Genomic DNA, 12,968 nt, shown 5'->3' on the forward strand with positions numbered 1-12,968 from the left:
AATAAATGGTATGGAAGGGAAACAAATAGCACGATGGCAGACTCGACCCCAGACACACGAGCACTTTCATTAAATGTAAATGAACTGAACACTGGAATTCAAGACTTAACCTGGATATCAAAGTTTGACCTTTAAATAAAGTAAAATTGTAGGTCAATCTCTCTCATAAATATACATACAAAAATTCTAAACAAAATCTCAACAAACCAAGTATAATGATATACACAAAAGTAGATACACGTCATTATCACAGAAAGTTTATTTCAGAAATGCAAGGTTAGTTTGACATTTGAAAATCAGTAATGTATTTCACCACATTAACAATAAAAAAAGGAGATTTATATGGTAATTTAATAGGTTTGGAAAACACATTTAATAAGTTGCAACACCCATTCATGATTTTTTTAACACTCCCAGAAAACCAGGAATAGAAGGAATCTTCTTTAACCTGATAAGGAGCACAAATACACACACACACACACACATGCATACTATGTATATGCAGGTAGCATTATCCCTAATGGCCAAATTTGGAACACTCTATCCTTGAAGGCAAGAAAAAGACAAGAATGTCTTGTGCTGGATGGCCTAGTCAATGCAATAAGGCAAGAAAAATAAATAAATTTAAAAAGATTAGAAAGCTATGAGGATTGGAATGACATGAGGACGTGAAGATTGAGCACTTGACAGATAAACTGTTAGAATAATAATTGCTAAACAAAGGCACTGAATATGAGATCAATACAAAAAATCTATTGTCTTTCTAAAGATCAAAAGAATTGGCAAACCTTTAGCTAGACTAAGAAAAAAGAGAGAAGACTCAAATAACTCAGAAAAGAAAGAGAAGACAGTGCAACTGATGTCACAGAAATATAAAGAATTATAAGAGACTACTGTGAATCATTATACACCAACCAGCTTGATAATGTAGAAGAAATGGATAAACTCCTAAAAATATAACCTACCGAGACTGAATTATGAAGAAATATAAAATTTGAACAGATCTATAACTAGTAAGGAGATTGAATCAGTAATAAAATACCTCCCAACCAGATAACAGCACTGGAGAATTCTACCAAACATTTAAAGAAAAATTAATGCCAATTCTTCTCAAACCCTTCTAAAAATTGAACAGAGGAAAACGTTTCCAGACTCATTTTATGAGGCCAGCATTACCCCGATACCAAAGCCAGACAAAGAAAACACCAGACCAATATCTCTGATGAATATTGACACAAAAACCCTCAACAAGGGCCAGCCCCAGTGTCCTGGTGGTGAGGTTTGGTGCGCTCGGCTTCTGTGGCCCGGGTTTAGTTCCCAGGCACAGACCTACACCACTCCTCTGTCAGTGGCCATGCTGTGACAGTGGCTCACATGTAAAAAGAGGAAGATTGGCAGTGAATGTTAGCTCAGGGCGAATCTTCCCCAGCACACACACAAAAAAACAACCTCAACAAAATACTAGCAAACTGAATTCAACAACACATCATAAAGGATTATACACCATGACTAAGTGGGATTTAACCTTGCTGGGGCGGGGGGCAAGGATAGTTCAACATATAAAAATACGCCACATTAACAGAACAAAGAACGAAAATCACATATCATTTCAATTGATGTAGAAAATCACTTGACAAAATTCAACACCTTTTCATGATAAAGACATTCAGCAAACCAGGAATGGAAGGAAATTATCTTTAAAGGACTTAGATGAAAGCCCAGAGCTAAATGATAAAAAACTGAAATCTTTTCCTCTACGATCAGGAGCATAGCAAGAATGAACACTCTCGCCACTTCTATTTAACAGAATACTGGAAGTCCTAGCCAAAGCAATCAGGCAAGATAAAGAAATAAGACGCAGTCAAATTGGAAAGGAAAAAGTAAAATTCTCTCTTTCGCAGATGACATGAACTTATATACAGAAAACTTTAAAGATTCTACACACAAACTGTTGACTAATAAACTCAGCGAGGCAGCAGGATATAAAATTCACACTCAAAAATTTGCGTTTCTATATACTAAAAATGAAGAAGTCAAAAGGGAAATGAAGAAAACAATACCAACTACAATAGCATCAGAAAAAGTAAGATACCTAGGAATACATTTAACCAAGAAGGCAAAAAATCTTGTATACTGAAAACTACAAAACATTGCTGAACGAAATTAAAGAAAACACAAACAAATGGAAAGACATTTCATGTTCACAGATTGGAACACTTAGTGCTGTTAAAATGTCCAAAGTGATCGACAGATTCAATGCCATCTCTGTCAAAATCCCAATGGCATTTTTTGCAGAAATAGAAACAAACCATCCTAAAATTCATGTGGAATCTCAAAGGATCCCAAATAACCAAAACAATCTTGAGAAAGCACAAAGCTGGAAGCCTCACATTTACTGATTTCAAACATATTACCAAGCTACAGTAGTCAAAGTAGGTATTGGCATGAAGACAGACAAAGTAGGTATTGATGTAAAAACAGGCATAGAGGCCAACAGAACAGAGCAGAGAGCCTAAAAATAAACCTTGGGTACATAGTCCGTGATCTACAACAAGGGTGCCAAGACGACCCAAAGGGGAGAGGATAGTCTCTTCAACAAATGGTTTTGGGAAAACTGAATATCCACAAGAAAAAAATATCAAGGTGGACTCATATTAAATCATATACAAAAACTAATTCAAAATTAATTAGAGACCTACCTGTAAGATCTGAAACTATAAAACTCCTAGAAGAAAACATAGGGGAAACTTCATGACATTGGGCTTGGAGGTTATTCCTTGGTTATGACACCTAAAGCACAAGCAAAAAGCAAACATAGACAAATAGAACTGCTTCAAACTTAAAAATTTCTGTGCAGCAGAGGAAATAACCAACAGAGTGAAAGGGTAACCTACAGAATGACAGAAAATATTTGCAAACCGTATACTGGATATATTCAGAATATATGAAGAACTTCTACAACTCGGGAACAAAACAAAACAAATAGCATGATTGAAAAATGGGCAAAGGACTTGAATAGCTATTTCTCCAAAGAAGATAAACGAATGGCCAATAGGTATATGAAAACATGCTCAGTATCACTAATCATCAGGGAAATGCATATCAGAAGCACAAGGAGTTATCGTTTCACACCTGATAGGGTGGCTACTATATTGGTAAGGATATGGAAAAATTGCATCTCTTGCCTAGTGTTGGTGGGATTGTAAAATGGTGCAGACGCTATGGAAAGCAGTATGGAAGTCCCTCAAAAAATTAAAAATGGAATGACCATGTAATCCAGCATCTCACTCTGGGAACATATACAAAGGAATTGAAAATAGGATCTCAAAGAGATGTTTGCACACCCACGTTTATTGCAGCGTTATTTACAATTGTCAAGATGTAGAAGGAACCTAAATTCCTCGACTGAAGAAGGGACAAAGAAAATGTCATAGATACATACAATGGAATATTATTTAGCCTTGAAAAAGGAAATCGTGTCATATGCTACAACATGAATGAACTTTGAGGACGTTATGCTGAGTGAAACAAGCCAATCACTAAAAGACATATGCTGCATGATTCCACCTCTGTGACGTGTCTAAAGTATCCAATTCACAGAAGCAGAAAGTGTAAGGATGGTTGCTAGGGGCTGGGGAGAAGGGGTCATGGGGAGTTGCTGTGCAGTGTGGATAGAACAGGCGAAATGAAAACGCTTTCGAGATCTGTTGTGTAAAACTGTGCATGTAGTTAACAATACTGTACTGTTGTGGACTATACACTTAAAAATTGTTAAAAAGGTGGGGCTGGCCCCGTGGCCGAGTGGTTAAGTTCGCGCGCTCCGCTGCAGGCGGCTCAGTGTTTCGTTGGTTCGAATCCTGGGCGCCGACGTGGCACTGCTCATCGGACCACGCTGGGGCGGCGTCCCACATGCCACAACTAGAAGAACCCACAACGAAGAATACACAGCTATGTACCGGGGGGCTTTGGGAAGAAAAAGGAAAAAATAAAATCTTTAAAAAAAAAAAATTGTTAAAAAGGTAAAAAATATCTCCTGGTTTGTGAAGTCTGAGGTTGGGATGTTCTGCTTTGGGCCACAACACCCTTTCTCATGGGAGTGGCAGAGGAAGAGGTCTTCAGACATTCCAGAAACAAAGGTGGGAAGTCTCCAGCTGGTGGTCAGTTGGAGTGGGCTGGGTTTGGACACTATTTCTCCCTCCATCTGGAACTCCAGCTTAAAAAAGTGTGTCAACAAAGTTAACAAAATGTGAGAAAAAAATCTGTCATATTTCTATACGCTAAGAGCAAACATGACATTTAAAAAATTATACAATTTATGTTAGCATAAAAAGTCAAATACCCAAGAATAACTCTAATGAAAGATGCACAAGCCCTCTACACAGAAACCTGCAAGACATTAGATAAATTAAACAAAATCTAAATAAATGGAGGGGCATACTATGCTCGTGGGTTGGAAAATTTAATATTTTAAAGATGTCCATCCTCCCCAAATTGAACTAAAGTTTTGATGAAATCCTAAGGTTCAAAAAAGCAAATGCCCTTGGGGCCGGCCTGGTGGCGCAGCAGTTAAGTGCGCACGTTCCACTTCAGCCGCCCGGGGTTCGCCGGTTCGGATCCCGGGTGCGGACATGGCACTGTTTGGCAAGCCATGCTGTGGCAGGCGTCCCACATCTAAAGTAGAGGAAGATGGGCACAGATGTTAGCTCAGGGCCAGTCTTCCTCAGCAAAAAGAGGAGGATTGGAGGCAGACGTTAGCTCAGGGCTAATCCTCCTCCTCCAAAAAAAATAATAATAATAAATTTTTTAAAAAATCCACTGGGGATTTTTTTTTGGTGGAAAATGACAAGCTGATTCTAAAAGTTATATAGAAATGCAAAGGGCAGAGAAAAGTTTAGGCAATCTTGAAGAATAATGTGGCATTGTTGCAAGGAAAAACAAACTGGCCAATGGAAAAGAACAGAGAACCCAGAAACAGACTCACATATATAGCCACTTGATTTTCAACAAAGGCACCACAGCAAAGCTCTGGGGAAATTGTGGTTAAAAAAAATGATGGTAGATTAATTGGATATTCATATGGAAAAAAACAAACCTTGACCCTCGGCCTCACATCATACATAAAAATGAATTCTGGGTAGATCATAGACCTAAATGTGAGAGGAAAACAATAAAGCATCTAGAAAATAACATAGGATCATATTTTCATGGCCTGAGGGCAGCCAACACTTCTTAAGCAGCACACAGAAAGCTCTAGCCAAAAAGAAAAAGATTTGACAAATTGGACCTCGCTAAAGTAAAGAATTTTTGTCCGTGAAAATATTCCATTAAAGGGCTGGCCTGTGGCTGAGTGGTTAAAGTTCTGCATGCTCTACTTTGGTGGCCCGGGTTCACAGGTTCAGAGCCAGGGCACGTTCCTACTCCACTCATCAGCCATGCTGTGGAGGCGTCCAACACACGAAGTAGAGGAAGATTGGCACGGATATTAGCTCAGGGCTAATCTTCCTCAAGCAAAAAAAAAAAGAGAGAGAGAGAAAGCTTGACAATGGATGTTAGCTAGGTCAAATCTTCCTCAGCAAAAAAAAAAAAAAATTCTATTAAGGGAATGGAAAAGAAAATGACGTGGGAGGAGATTATATCTATTTATATCTGTATCTATCTGTATATAGTTTCTTTTATATAATTATATATAATTTATACATTTTTGTTTTATAAATAATATATAATATATTATGTATATATATATCTGTATCCAGAATATATAACTTCTAAAAAATGATAATAAATAACAGCACTCAATTTTTTAAAAAAGCTTAAACAAAAAGCTTAAACAGATACTTCACAGAAGAAGACATCCAAATGGCCAATAAGCATACTCAAAGGTGCTCCAAACCACTACTCACAAGGAATTGCAAATGTACCCCCCACAACTCCACACAGCGATTGTGTGGTCACATGAACCAGAATGGCTAAAATGAAAAAAGAAGTCCGAACTCTGGAAAGGACACGGCGCGACCAAACCACTCGAGCTCTGCTCAGTTTTCAGGCACACGTGTAAATAGTCCAACCACTTTAGAAAGCTTCTGCTGCACGGGAGAGCCAGCAATTGCATCTCTAGATCGTGCATCAAGGAGAGGTGCCTACGAACGCGCACGCAGACATGTGCCAGTGTGCTCAGAGCAGCGCTGTTCACAACCCCCCAACTGGAAAGAACCTGAGTGCTTGGTCTCCCTGTGCCTCCTTTCCCTCACTGAGGATTCGGGAATGAGACCCGTCTAGTTCCTCAAGTTGGTCATCATGGCAAGTGACCCAGGTGGAGAGGGGTTGAAAGTGAAAGGTGGGGTCGCAGTGAAAGTAAAATGGCCCGTTTCCCGTGGGGACCAAGAAAAACTGAGGAGGGTGGAGAGGGACTCCCCAGTAGTGCCAGAAACAAGCGCCAACAAGTCACCAGAAGGGGAAGTGTCGAGACTGAGGGACTTCCCGAGAAGGAACACGGAAGAAAGGGCTCCTAGGTTATCCCTGGTCCTCAAGGACTCTGTCCACTTGCCCTCCTGCTGGCCTCCTGCCAGACCTCCGTCCTCCTGCTGTGGCCCGTCCACCCCTGTCCTCGCTCCCCCAACGTCCCCCCGTGACTCCCCATTGCCCTTCAGAAGACCCCAAATTCCTCAGCCCAGCGTTCAAGAGCTTTCCTGATCTGCCCCGCAGAGTTCATCCTGGACGACAGGTCCCCAGATTCCCGCAGCTCCACCAACATCCCCATTCATCAGGCTTCCACGCCTTCGCACGTGCTCTTGCAGCCGCCGGAACTCGCCCCCCTCCCCAGCAGACTGTCAGCCTCCTACTCAGGCCTCAAAATCCGGTCCAGTGTCAGCTCCTCTGTAGATCTTTGACCTCTCCAAGGGATGTGAGTCAGTCTTTCCTCTGGGGTCCATCCCTCCACCAGAGCACACTTCTCATGGGGTTTTAGCAACATTCTGAGCATATCTAGGCAGGAACCGTGTGTTTCTTGGTCACTGCTGGATGGCCAGTGGCTAACCAGTGCCTGACGCACAGCAGGTACTCAAAACATTGGTTACATAAGCGGCTAAATGAAAGAGAGCGCTTTCTATCATAATGGATTTTGAAGCTCACTCTCAGCGTTAAGACCTATCTAGACTGTACGCTCCAGCGTTAAAACTTAGTTCTTAACTCCCCTTTCTTAAATTCAGCGCATTGAGGATCCTTATCAACTTGATAAGGATAAAAGCTGCAATGCTCCAACTTCTTCCCCGACCTCAGAGCCTTTGCACATGTCATTCCCTCTGCCTGCGACACTTTTCCTCCTGCTTCTTTGCTTCCTTGTCCTCAGGCTGCAGCCTCAATGTTGCCTCCTCAAAGAAGCAACCCACTGTCTGGAACGTTCTCCCCTGTAGCCCTCTGCAGCCCCTTGTTTGTCTCCTGCCCAGCAAATGTAACGTTAGGGTTAGTTTAGTGAGTGTGCCTGTTTTGGGGTTTGTGACCTGTCGCTGTCCTGGAGCATAAGCCCCCAGAGATTAGAAAAGCTGTCTATTCGTTCACCACAGTATCCCCAGCGCATAGAATGGGGTGTGTACGCAGTAGGCACTCAGCAAGTGGCAGAGGAAGAATGGGGAGTGGATGAATGGGGCTCGGAATCACTGCATCCAGTCATACAGGAGCGGGTCCTGACGCAGTCCTGAGAGGTCTCGGTTTCCCTTTCTGCCCCTTCGCTGTCCCCAGGAACTTCCCCCCACCCCGGGCCATACCCTCAGCTCCCAGGCTCTGAGTGATCATGACTGCTGTCATCAGAGTAGTAACAAGGAACTTTCAGAGAGGGATAGCGGGCTGCCCGGGGTCACGCAGCGAATTCTCACTGAAGCAGAGCTCTCAGGCTGGGGAGGAACCAGCCTGGTGGCCCCAGATCTGAAAGGAGGCTCTGCCACTTGCTCATGGCAGGACCCTGGGCTCATCTCTCCCTTTCTCTGAGCCTCAGTTTCCCTCATCTGTGGGACAGGCGTGGTGCCTCCGTGGCTGAGGGAGTGTGAGGCAGGTGCTGGACACACTGTAGGTGTGTGGGTGGTGGTAGTTGCTCTATGAGTGTGTATATATATTTTTTTCTTTTCTTTTTGCCAGTGGTGAGGGATGGGTCGTGGGTGTCTGAGGACAGCTGTGCTAGGACCGTGGGGCTATAACTTAGTCAGTAGGAGCTGAACCTGAGGGGAAGGGTCTGTCCCTTCACAGCCTGTGCAACCTCTGAGCCTGTGGAAGCTCTCCGTCTTCCTCCCTCCCAGCTGAGCCATGAGCCCGGTCCATGCAGCCTCTCCTAGCCTGAACAGCCTTTCTCTACCGGAACGTCTTCGAGCTGTGCAACCTCTCCTAGCTGAGGAGCATGTCTCACCCCCAGCAACCTCTCCCTGCCTGTGCAGTACCTATCTGCCCTGCAGTCTCCACTGTGCTGGGCAACCTTGCCCAGACTGTGCAACCTCTCTCAGCTCCTGTAGTCACACCTCGCTTTAGCTCCATTTCCCCCAGACCAGGGCGGGCTGGTTGTAAGGTGGAGAAAGAAAAGATGCTTTAAACCACCACTGCTTGACGCCAGGAGGTGGGGGTTGGGGCAGGGCTGGCAACCCGTCCTTTATCCCCTCTTTTCCCAGCAAGCCCCCACCAGCCTGCCCTGGCTCTGGCCAAAAGTAGACTGACCGTGACTGATTTGAACTGGAGAAAGTTTGCAGGCCCTGTCCCAGTCTACATCATCAAGCCCTCTTGGCAGATGAGGAAAGAGAGGCCCAGAGAGGCCCAGAGCCGTGCCCTTGGTCACACAGCAAGGAGTGTCCAGGGCCTGAGCAGGGAGCTAGGCTGGTGCACTTGCTCCACCTCCCTGGGGACAGTTATTTGGGTGGCCAGATTCTCCCTGGGGGCTGTGGTTCCAGCAGGCTAGGTCCCTGCTGCAGGTGTCCTGGCCATTCGGGGGCCCTCCATGGGGCCCCTGCCCACACCCTGGGGAATATTCTCAGGTCCTTTCAGAAGTTCCAAGTTTACTCAGAGCTCTCATTTGAGCTGTCGTAAAAAGTCCCTTTGGCCAGGCGCCAGGGCGAGGAGTGGGGGCGGTGGCACCTGTGAGCAGTGGGTGGGGGTAGGGCTCCTCCCGTTCCCCCTCCCTCACCCCTCAGGTCTGGGGGTCACTGGAGGGCAGGGAAGGGAGAAGCGTGTGAGGAAGGGGCTAGGGGCAGAGACCCTCCTCCTAGAGGAAGTGTTCTTCCCTCTCCTCGGGGCGTCCTTCCCTCTGCTCGCAGACGACTCCCTGGGTGACCTCAGAAAGCCCCCACCACTCTCCGAGCCTCGGTTTCCCCCTCTGTGAAAGGGAAAGTAGAATTCTCATGAGAGCTATCATTTACTGAGGGCTTAGTATAACAAGATGATTGTTGCAATCATCTCAGTAATATTTAAAGTAAAACATAACAGCTCCTATTTCTCGTGAGCCCCTGCTAGGCTCTCTTCCCCTCCTCATCCCACTGGCTCTGTCTGTCTGGGCACCACTGAATCCCCAGGACCTCGGACAGTGCCTGACGAGATAAATAGATGCTGAATAAAACCTCACAACAGATCTGAGATAGGCATCCTTATTTCCACACTACAGATGAAGAAACTGAATTTCAGAGAGGTTAAGTGGCTTCCTCAACGCCACTCAGTACTAACTGGTGGAGCTGGGACTTGAACCTAGGTCTGGTTGATTCCAAAGCCCCCAATTACAGGTGATAGTGTGGGTAAGCTGGCTCCCGCGTCCCCCAGCTGACCATGGAGACTGTCCAGCAGTGTGGAGAGGGGCCAGGGCTGTCACTCCTGCCTGCGGGGCTCTGAAGGCGCTGGCTCCCTCCCTGGCTGTGGAAGGATGCCTTCGTGCCTTTCTTCCATTCATTTATCAGGCGCCAGGGAGGTCCTGATGCTGCAGTGAACCTGGTGCCCGCCATAGCTTCTGGTGGCCTGCCCTCCTCTTTCCATCTTCTCTTGAACGGGCCTCCTCCTCCAGCATGCCCCCGCCCGCTGCCCACCAGCCCCTCACAGGCTCCAGCCCTTTCACTTCCTCGCCAGGCGGGTGGGAGCCTGCAGCGTCTAGGGCTCAGCCTTGTCTTGTTTACCCCACCCCTCCAGGCCCTGGATCCCGACCACCTCCTAACAGACCTGCTCTTCGTTTGCTCCACTGTGGGACTGTGAGGATTCAGACACCCGGTCAGGTGTGGGATGGGCAGGGCCAGGGCTTCTGCTGAACCCACCACAGGGAGCAGGTGATCAGGGCCACCCCTCTGGGTGATCCCATGCCCCTCTTAGAAGGTGCCCCAGGGCTAGGAGTCTTGCTTTTATACTATCCTGTCCAGCAGGTTGTAGCCTTGCCATCGAACAGACTGGGGGTCCAACCCCAGCTCAGCAACCTCCCGTCGCAGTTGACCTGGGACAAGCTCCTCCCCACTGAGCGTCAGTCTCCTCGTCTGTGCAAGGGGCTGAATGGGGCCACCAGCCTCATCTGGTGTCGGAGGATCATGAGAGACCCGTGAGCGCCAGCAGCATGCTGAGGGCTGGCGCCAGGAGGACCAGAACCCAGGGGCCTGAGGGGAGCAGGGCTGCCGGTGCCCCAGCGTGTCCCTGCACCTTCTAGAGCTCTTGGAGACTGGCCCTGCTCCTCCACAGGCTCCAGGCTCCTCACGACGCAAACTCCCTTCCAGGGCAGGCCTCCGGCCAGCAGCTTTCATATGTTCTCACGGCCGGCCGGCCCCACGGAGGATGGAGCTGTCCTCTTCCCCATTTTACAGATGAGAGACCAAGGCTCCACGAGGCGAGAAGCACAGAGGCTTGCCCCAGCTCACCCAGCTAAGAGGTCTCGTGGCTGAGTGTTGAACTCATCAGGTTTTCCCCCACTCTGCCATGTGCTTCTAAAAGCCCCGAGCTTCCCCTCAGGGGAACGCAGATGTCTGCCCGGGAGCAGCCCCTGACTTGTAATGCCCGCCTGCCCTGAGTCCTCTGTTCCCGCTAAGCATCAACTTGCCGTTCCTTCCGCAAGTTCCCACTCCCGGCATTCACTCACCTCGCTCCCCTGCCAGGAATGTGTCTGCCTGTTCCTTCCTATGCCCTCTTTTTCACACATCAAAATTCAACCCATCCTTCAAGTCTCAGCCTCCTCCAACCTCACATACACCCTCTCCTCCGCGAGCACACAGGACTGGCTTGCCTCTCGCCATCGGTCCATCCCCTGTGCTTTCATGAGAAAGACGAGGAGACAGCCTGTGGAGGGCAGGACCAGCTTCTGAGTCACTTGCTCACCCTGCCACGTACTGGTTGAGTCACCTTGGGAAAAATCACTCTACCTCTGGGAGCCTCAGTTCCTTATCTGTGAAATGGGCACACCAGCCCCTGTTTTGAAGGATTAGATGAAATAAAGGAGATAAAACATAGAACCTAGCACAAAGTTGATGTCCCCCCCCCCAAACGGGCCCCCTAGAAGCATCACATGGTCACATCCATGCCCATCCCTGCCCGGCACGGCTGCCCAGATCCCCGGTGACTATCGCATCATTTTCTGTCTGGAATCAATTTGCCCTCCCAGCCCCCTGCCTTTTGGAGGCTGGTTTCCACAGCCAGCACATGGGGTCATCTCAGTCATGCCCCTGCCTTTGCACCCCCGGGGCTGCTGCAGACCTGAGGAAAAGCACACCAGTCGTCCCGAGCTGGGCTGACCCAGAGACTCCAGCCCCAGCTCTGCTGGCCCCGCTGCCTCGGCTGTGACGAGGCAAGGACCCCTCCACGCCCTCCCACCTGGGGCAGAGGAGGAGCCCCGGCCCCCGTGGATGACGGTGCCTGGAGTCAAGCTACCTGCTGTTCCAGCTGCTCCCTCAGAAATCCATTCCATGTGCGCGGGGCAGTCTCTCGGACTCCAAGGCTGCGGCTGGGCTCAGCGTCGGGTGGGAGATGTGGCGGGACGGGGACAGGCAGAGGTCTGGGCTGGGAAGCTACAACCTGCCCCGAGTCACCCACCAGACAAGCCTATGACCTGTCACCCTGACAGTCAGCAGCCGGGCTCCAGGCAGGCGGTCCTCACAGACAGAGCCAGGAGGACGCACAGGCAACGGTCAGTCACGTCCCAGAGAGGTCACACACGGACAGAAGACGGAGATTGAGGGGCAGGGACTGATCAGCTGTACCAGGGATGGACAGACAGCAGACAAGGGCTGGTCAGGCAGGCGGGCAGACACGAGAAGTCAAGCAGACAGGCAGGTGGCCAGCCAGGCAGACACACTGAGAGACAGACAGACCAGCAGACAGAAAGACAGAAAGACAGGCAGGCAGGCAGACAGAGAGCTGCGTGGCTGTCAGTCCCACTCAGGGAGAAGCAGGCAGGCAGTCGGACCCCAAGCCCATTGCTCACTTGGCAGAGACGCCAGTAGGTCTGGGAGAGGTGGCGGCTGCCATCCCGGCCCCAGCCGCGTGTACAGGGTGGGGAGGAAGAGGAGGATGTGGTGAGCAGCTCCCGCAGCCCCGCCCACAGGGCAGAGCGCTCCTCCCCGGAGCGAGCGAGAAAGAGGTGGGAGGGCGCCGGCCCCCTGGCGGGCCCACTGCTGCCAAAGGTCACCTGCGAGGCAGACATTTGGGGCCACCAGGGTGACGTCTGCCTCTTGAGGACGGGTGACATCATCCCCGCAGGCCTCACGGTCATAACCTGTGTAGGGCGGCCGTGAACCAACGCTTCTCACAGATGTGGACACTGAGGCTCAGAGGGGGGCAGAGGTGGCATAAGTGGACCCAGGAGGCCGCCGGGGGCTGAACCCGGCTCTCAGCTCCCAGAGAAGACTGAGGGCCCAGGGCCAGAGACTTGCCCCCAGCCCCTGGAGAGCTAGTGGCAGTGAGCCCACCACAGGAAACTGGCCTGCTCCACTCATTCACACGGCCTGCCTGGCCCAGGAGGGGGTCTCAGTTTGGGACCCCCT

The 12,968-nt window shown here is 48.9% G+C and overlaps 1 protein-coding gene across 8 annotated transcripts in view; it reads right to left on the reverse strand.

Moving 5' to 3' along the window:
• The window catches only part of IL21R (interleukin 21 receptor), a 35,175-nt gene extending 22,524 nt beyond the window's left edge, over nucleotides 1–12,651 (reverse strand). The window contains exons 1-2 of one of the 8 annotated variants that reach the window (XM_070230869.1): nucleotides 12,410–12,518; nucleotides 11,857–12,179 (exon numbers count right to left, since the gene is read on the reverse strand). Coding sequence is in view for 1 of the 8 variants with exons in the window: in XM_070230868.1 (XP_070086969.1) it covers nucleotides 12,410–12,453 (44 nt within the window). In the remaining 7 variants the exon portion in view is untranslated. Of the gene's footprint in view, nucleotides 1–2,699; nucleotides 2,726–11,856 lie in introns of all 8 variants that reach the window. The other 7 variants (XM_005598827.3, XM_070230873.1, XM_005598826.4 and 4 more) reach the window with 7 other exon arrangements.
• Between the last annotated feature and the right edge of the window lie 317 nt (nucleotides 12,652–12,968).

Source organism: Equus caballus, chromosome 13 (assembly GCF_041296265.1).
Source record: "Equus caballus isolate H_3958 breed thoroughbred chromosome 13, TB-T2T, whole genome shotgun sequence".
NCBI lineage: Eukaryota > Metazoa > Chordata > Mammalia > Perissodactyla > Equidae > Equus > Equus caballus.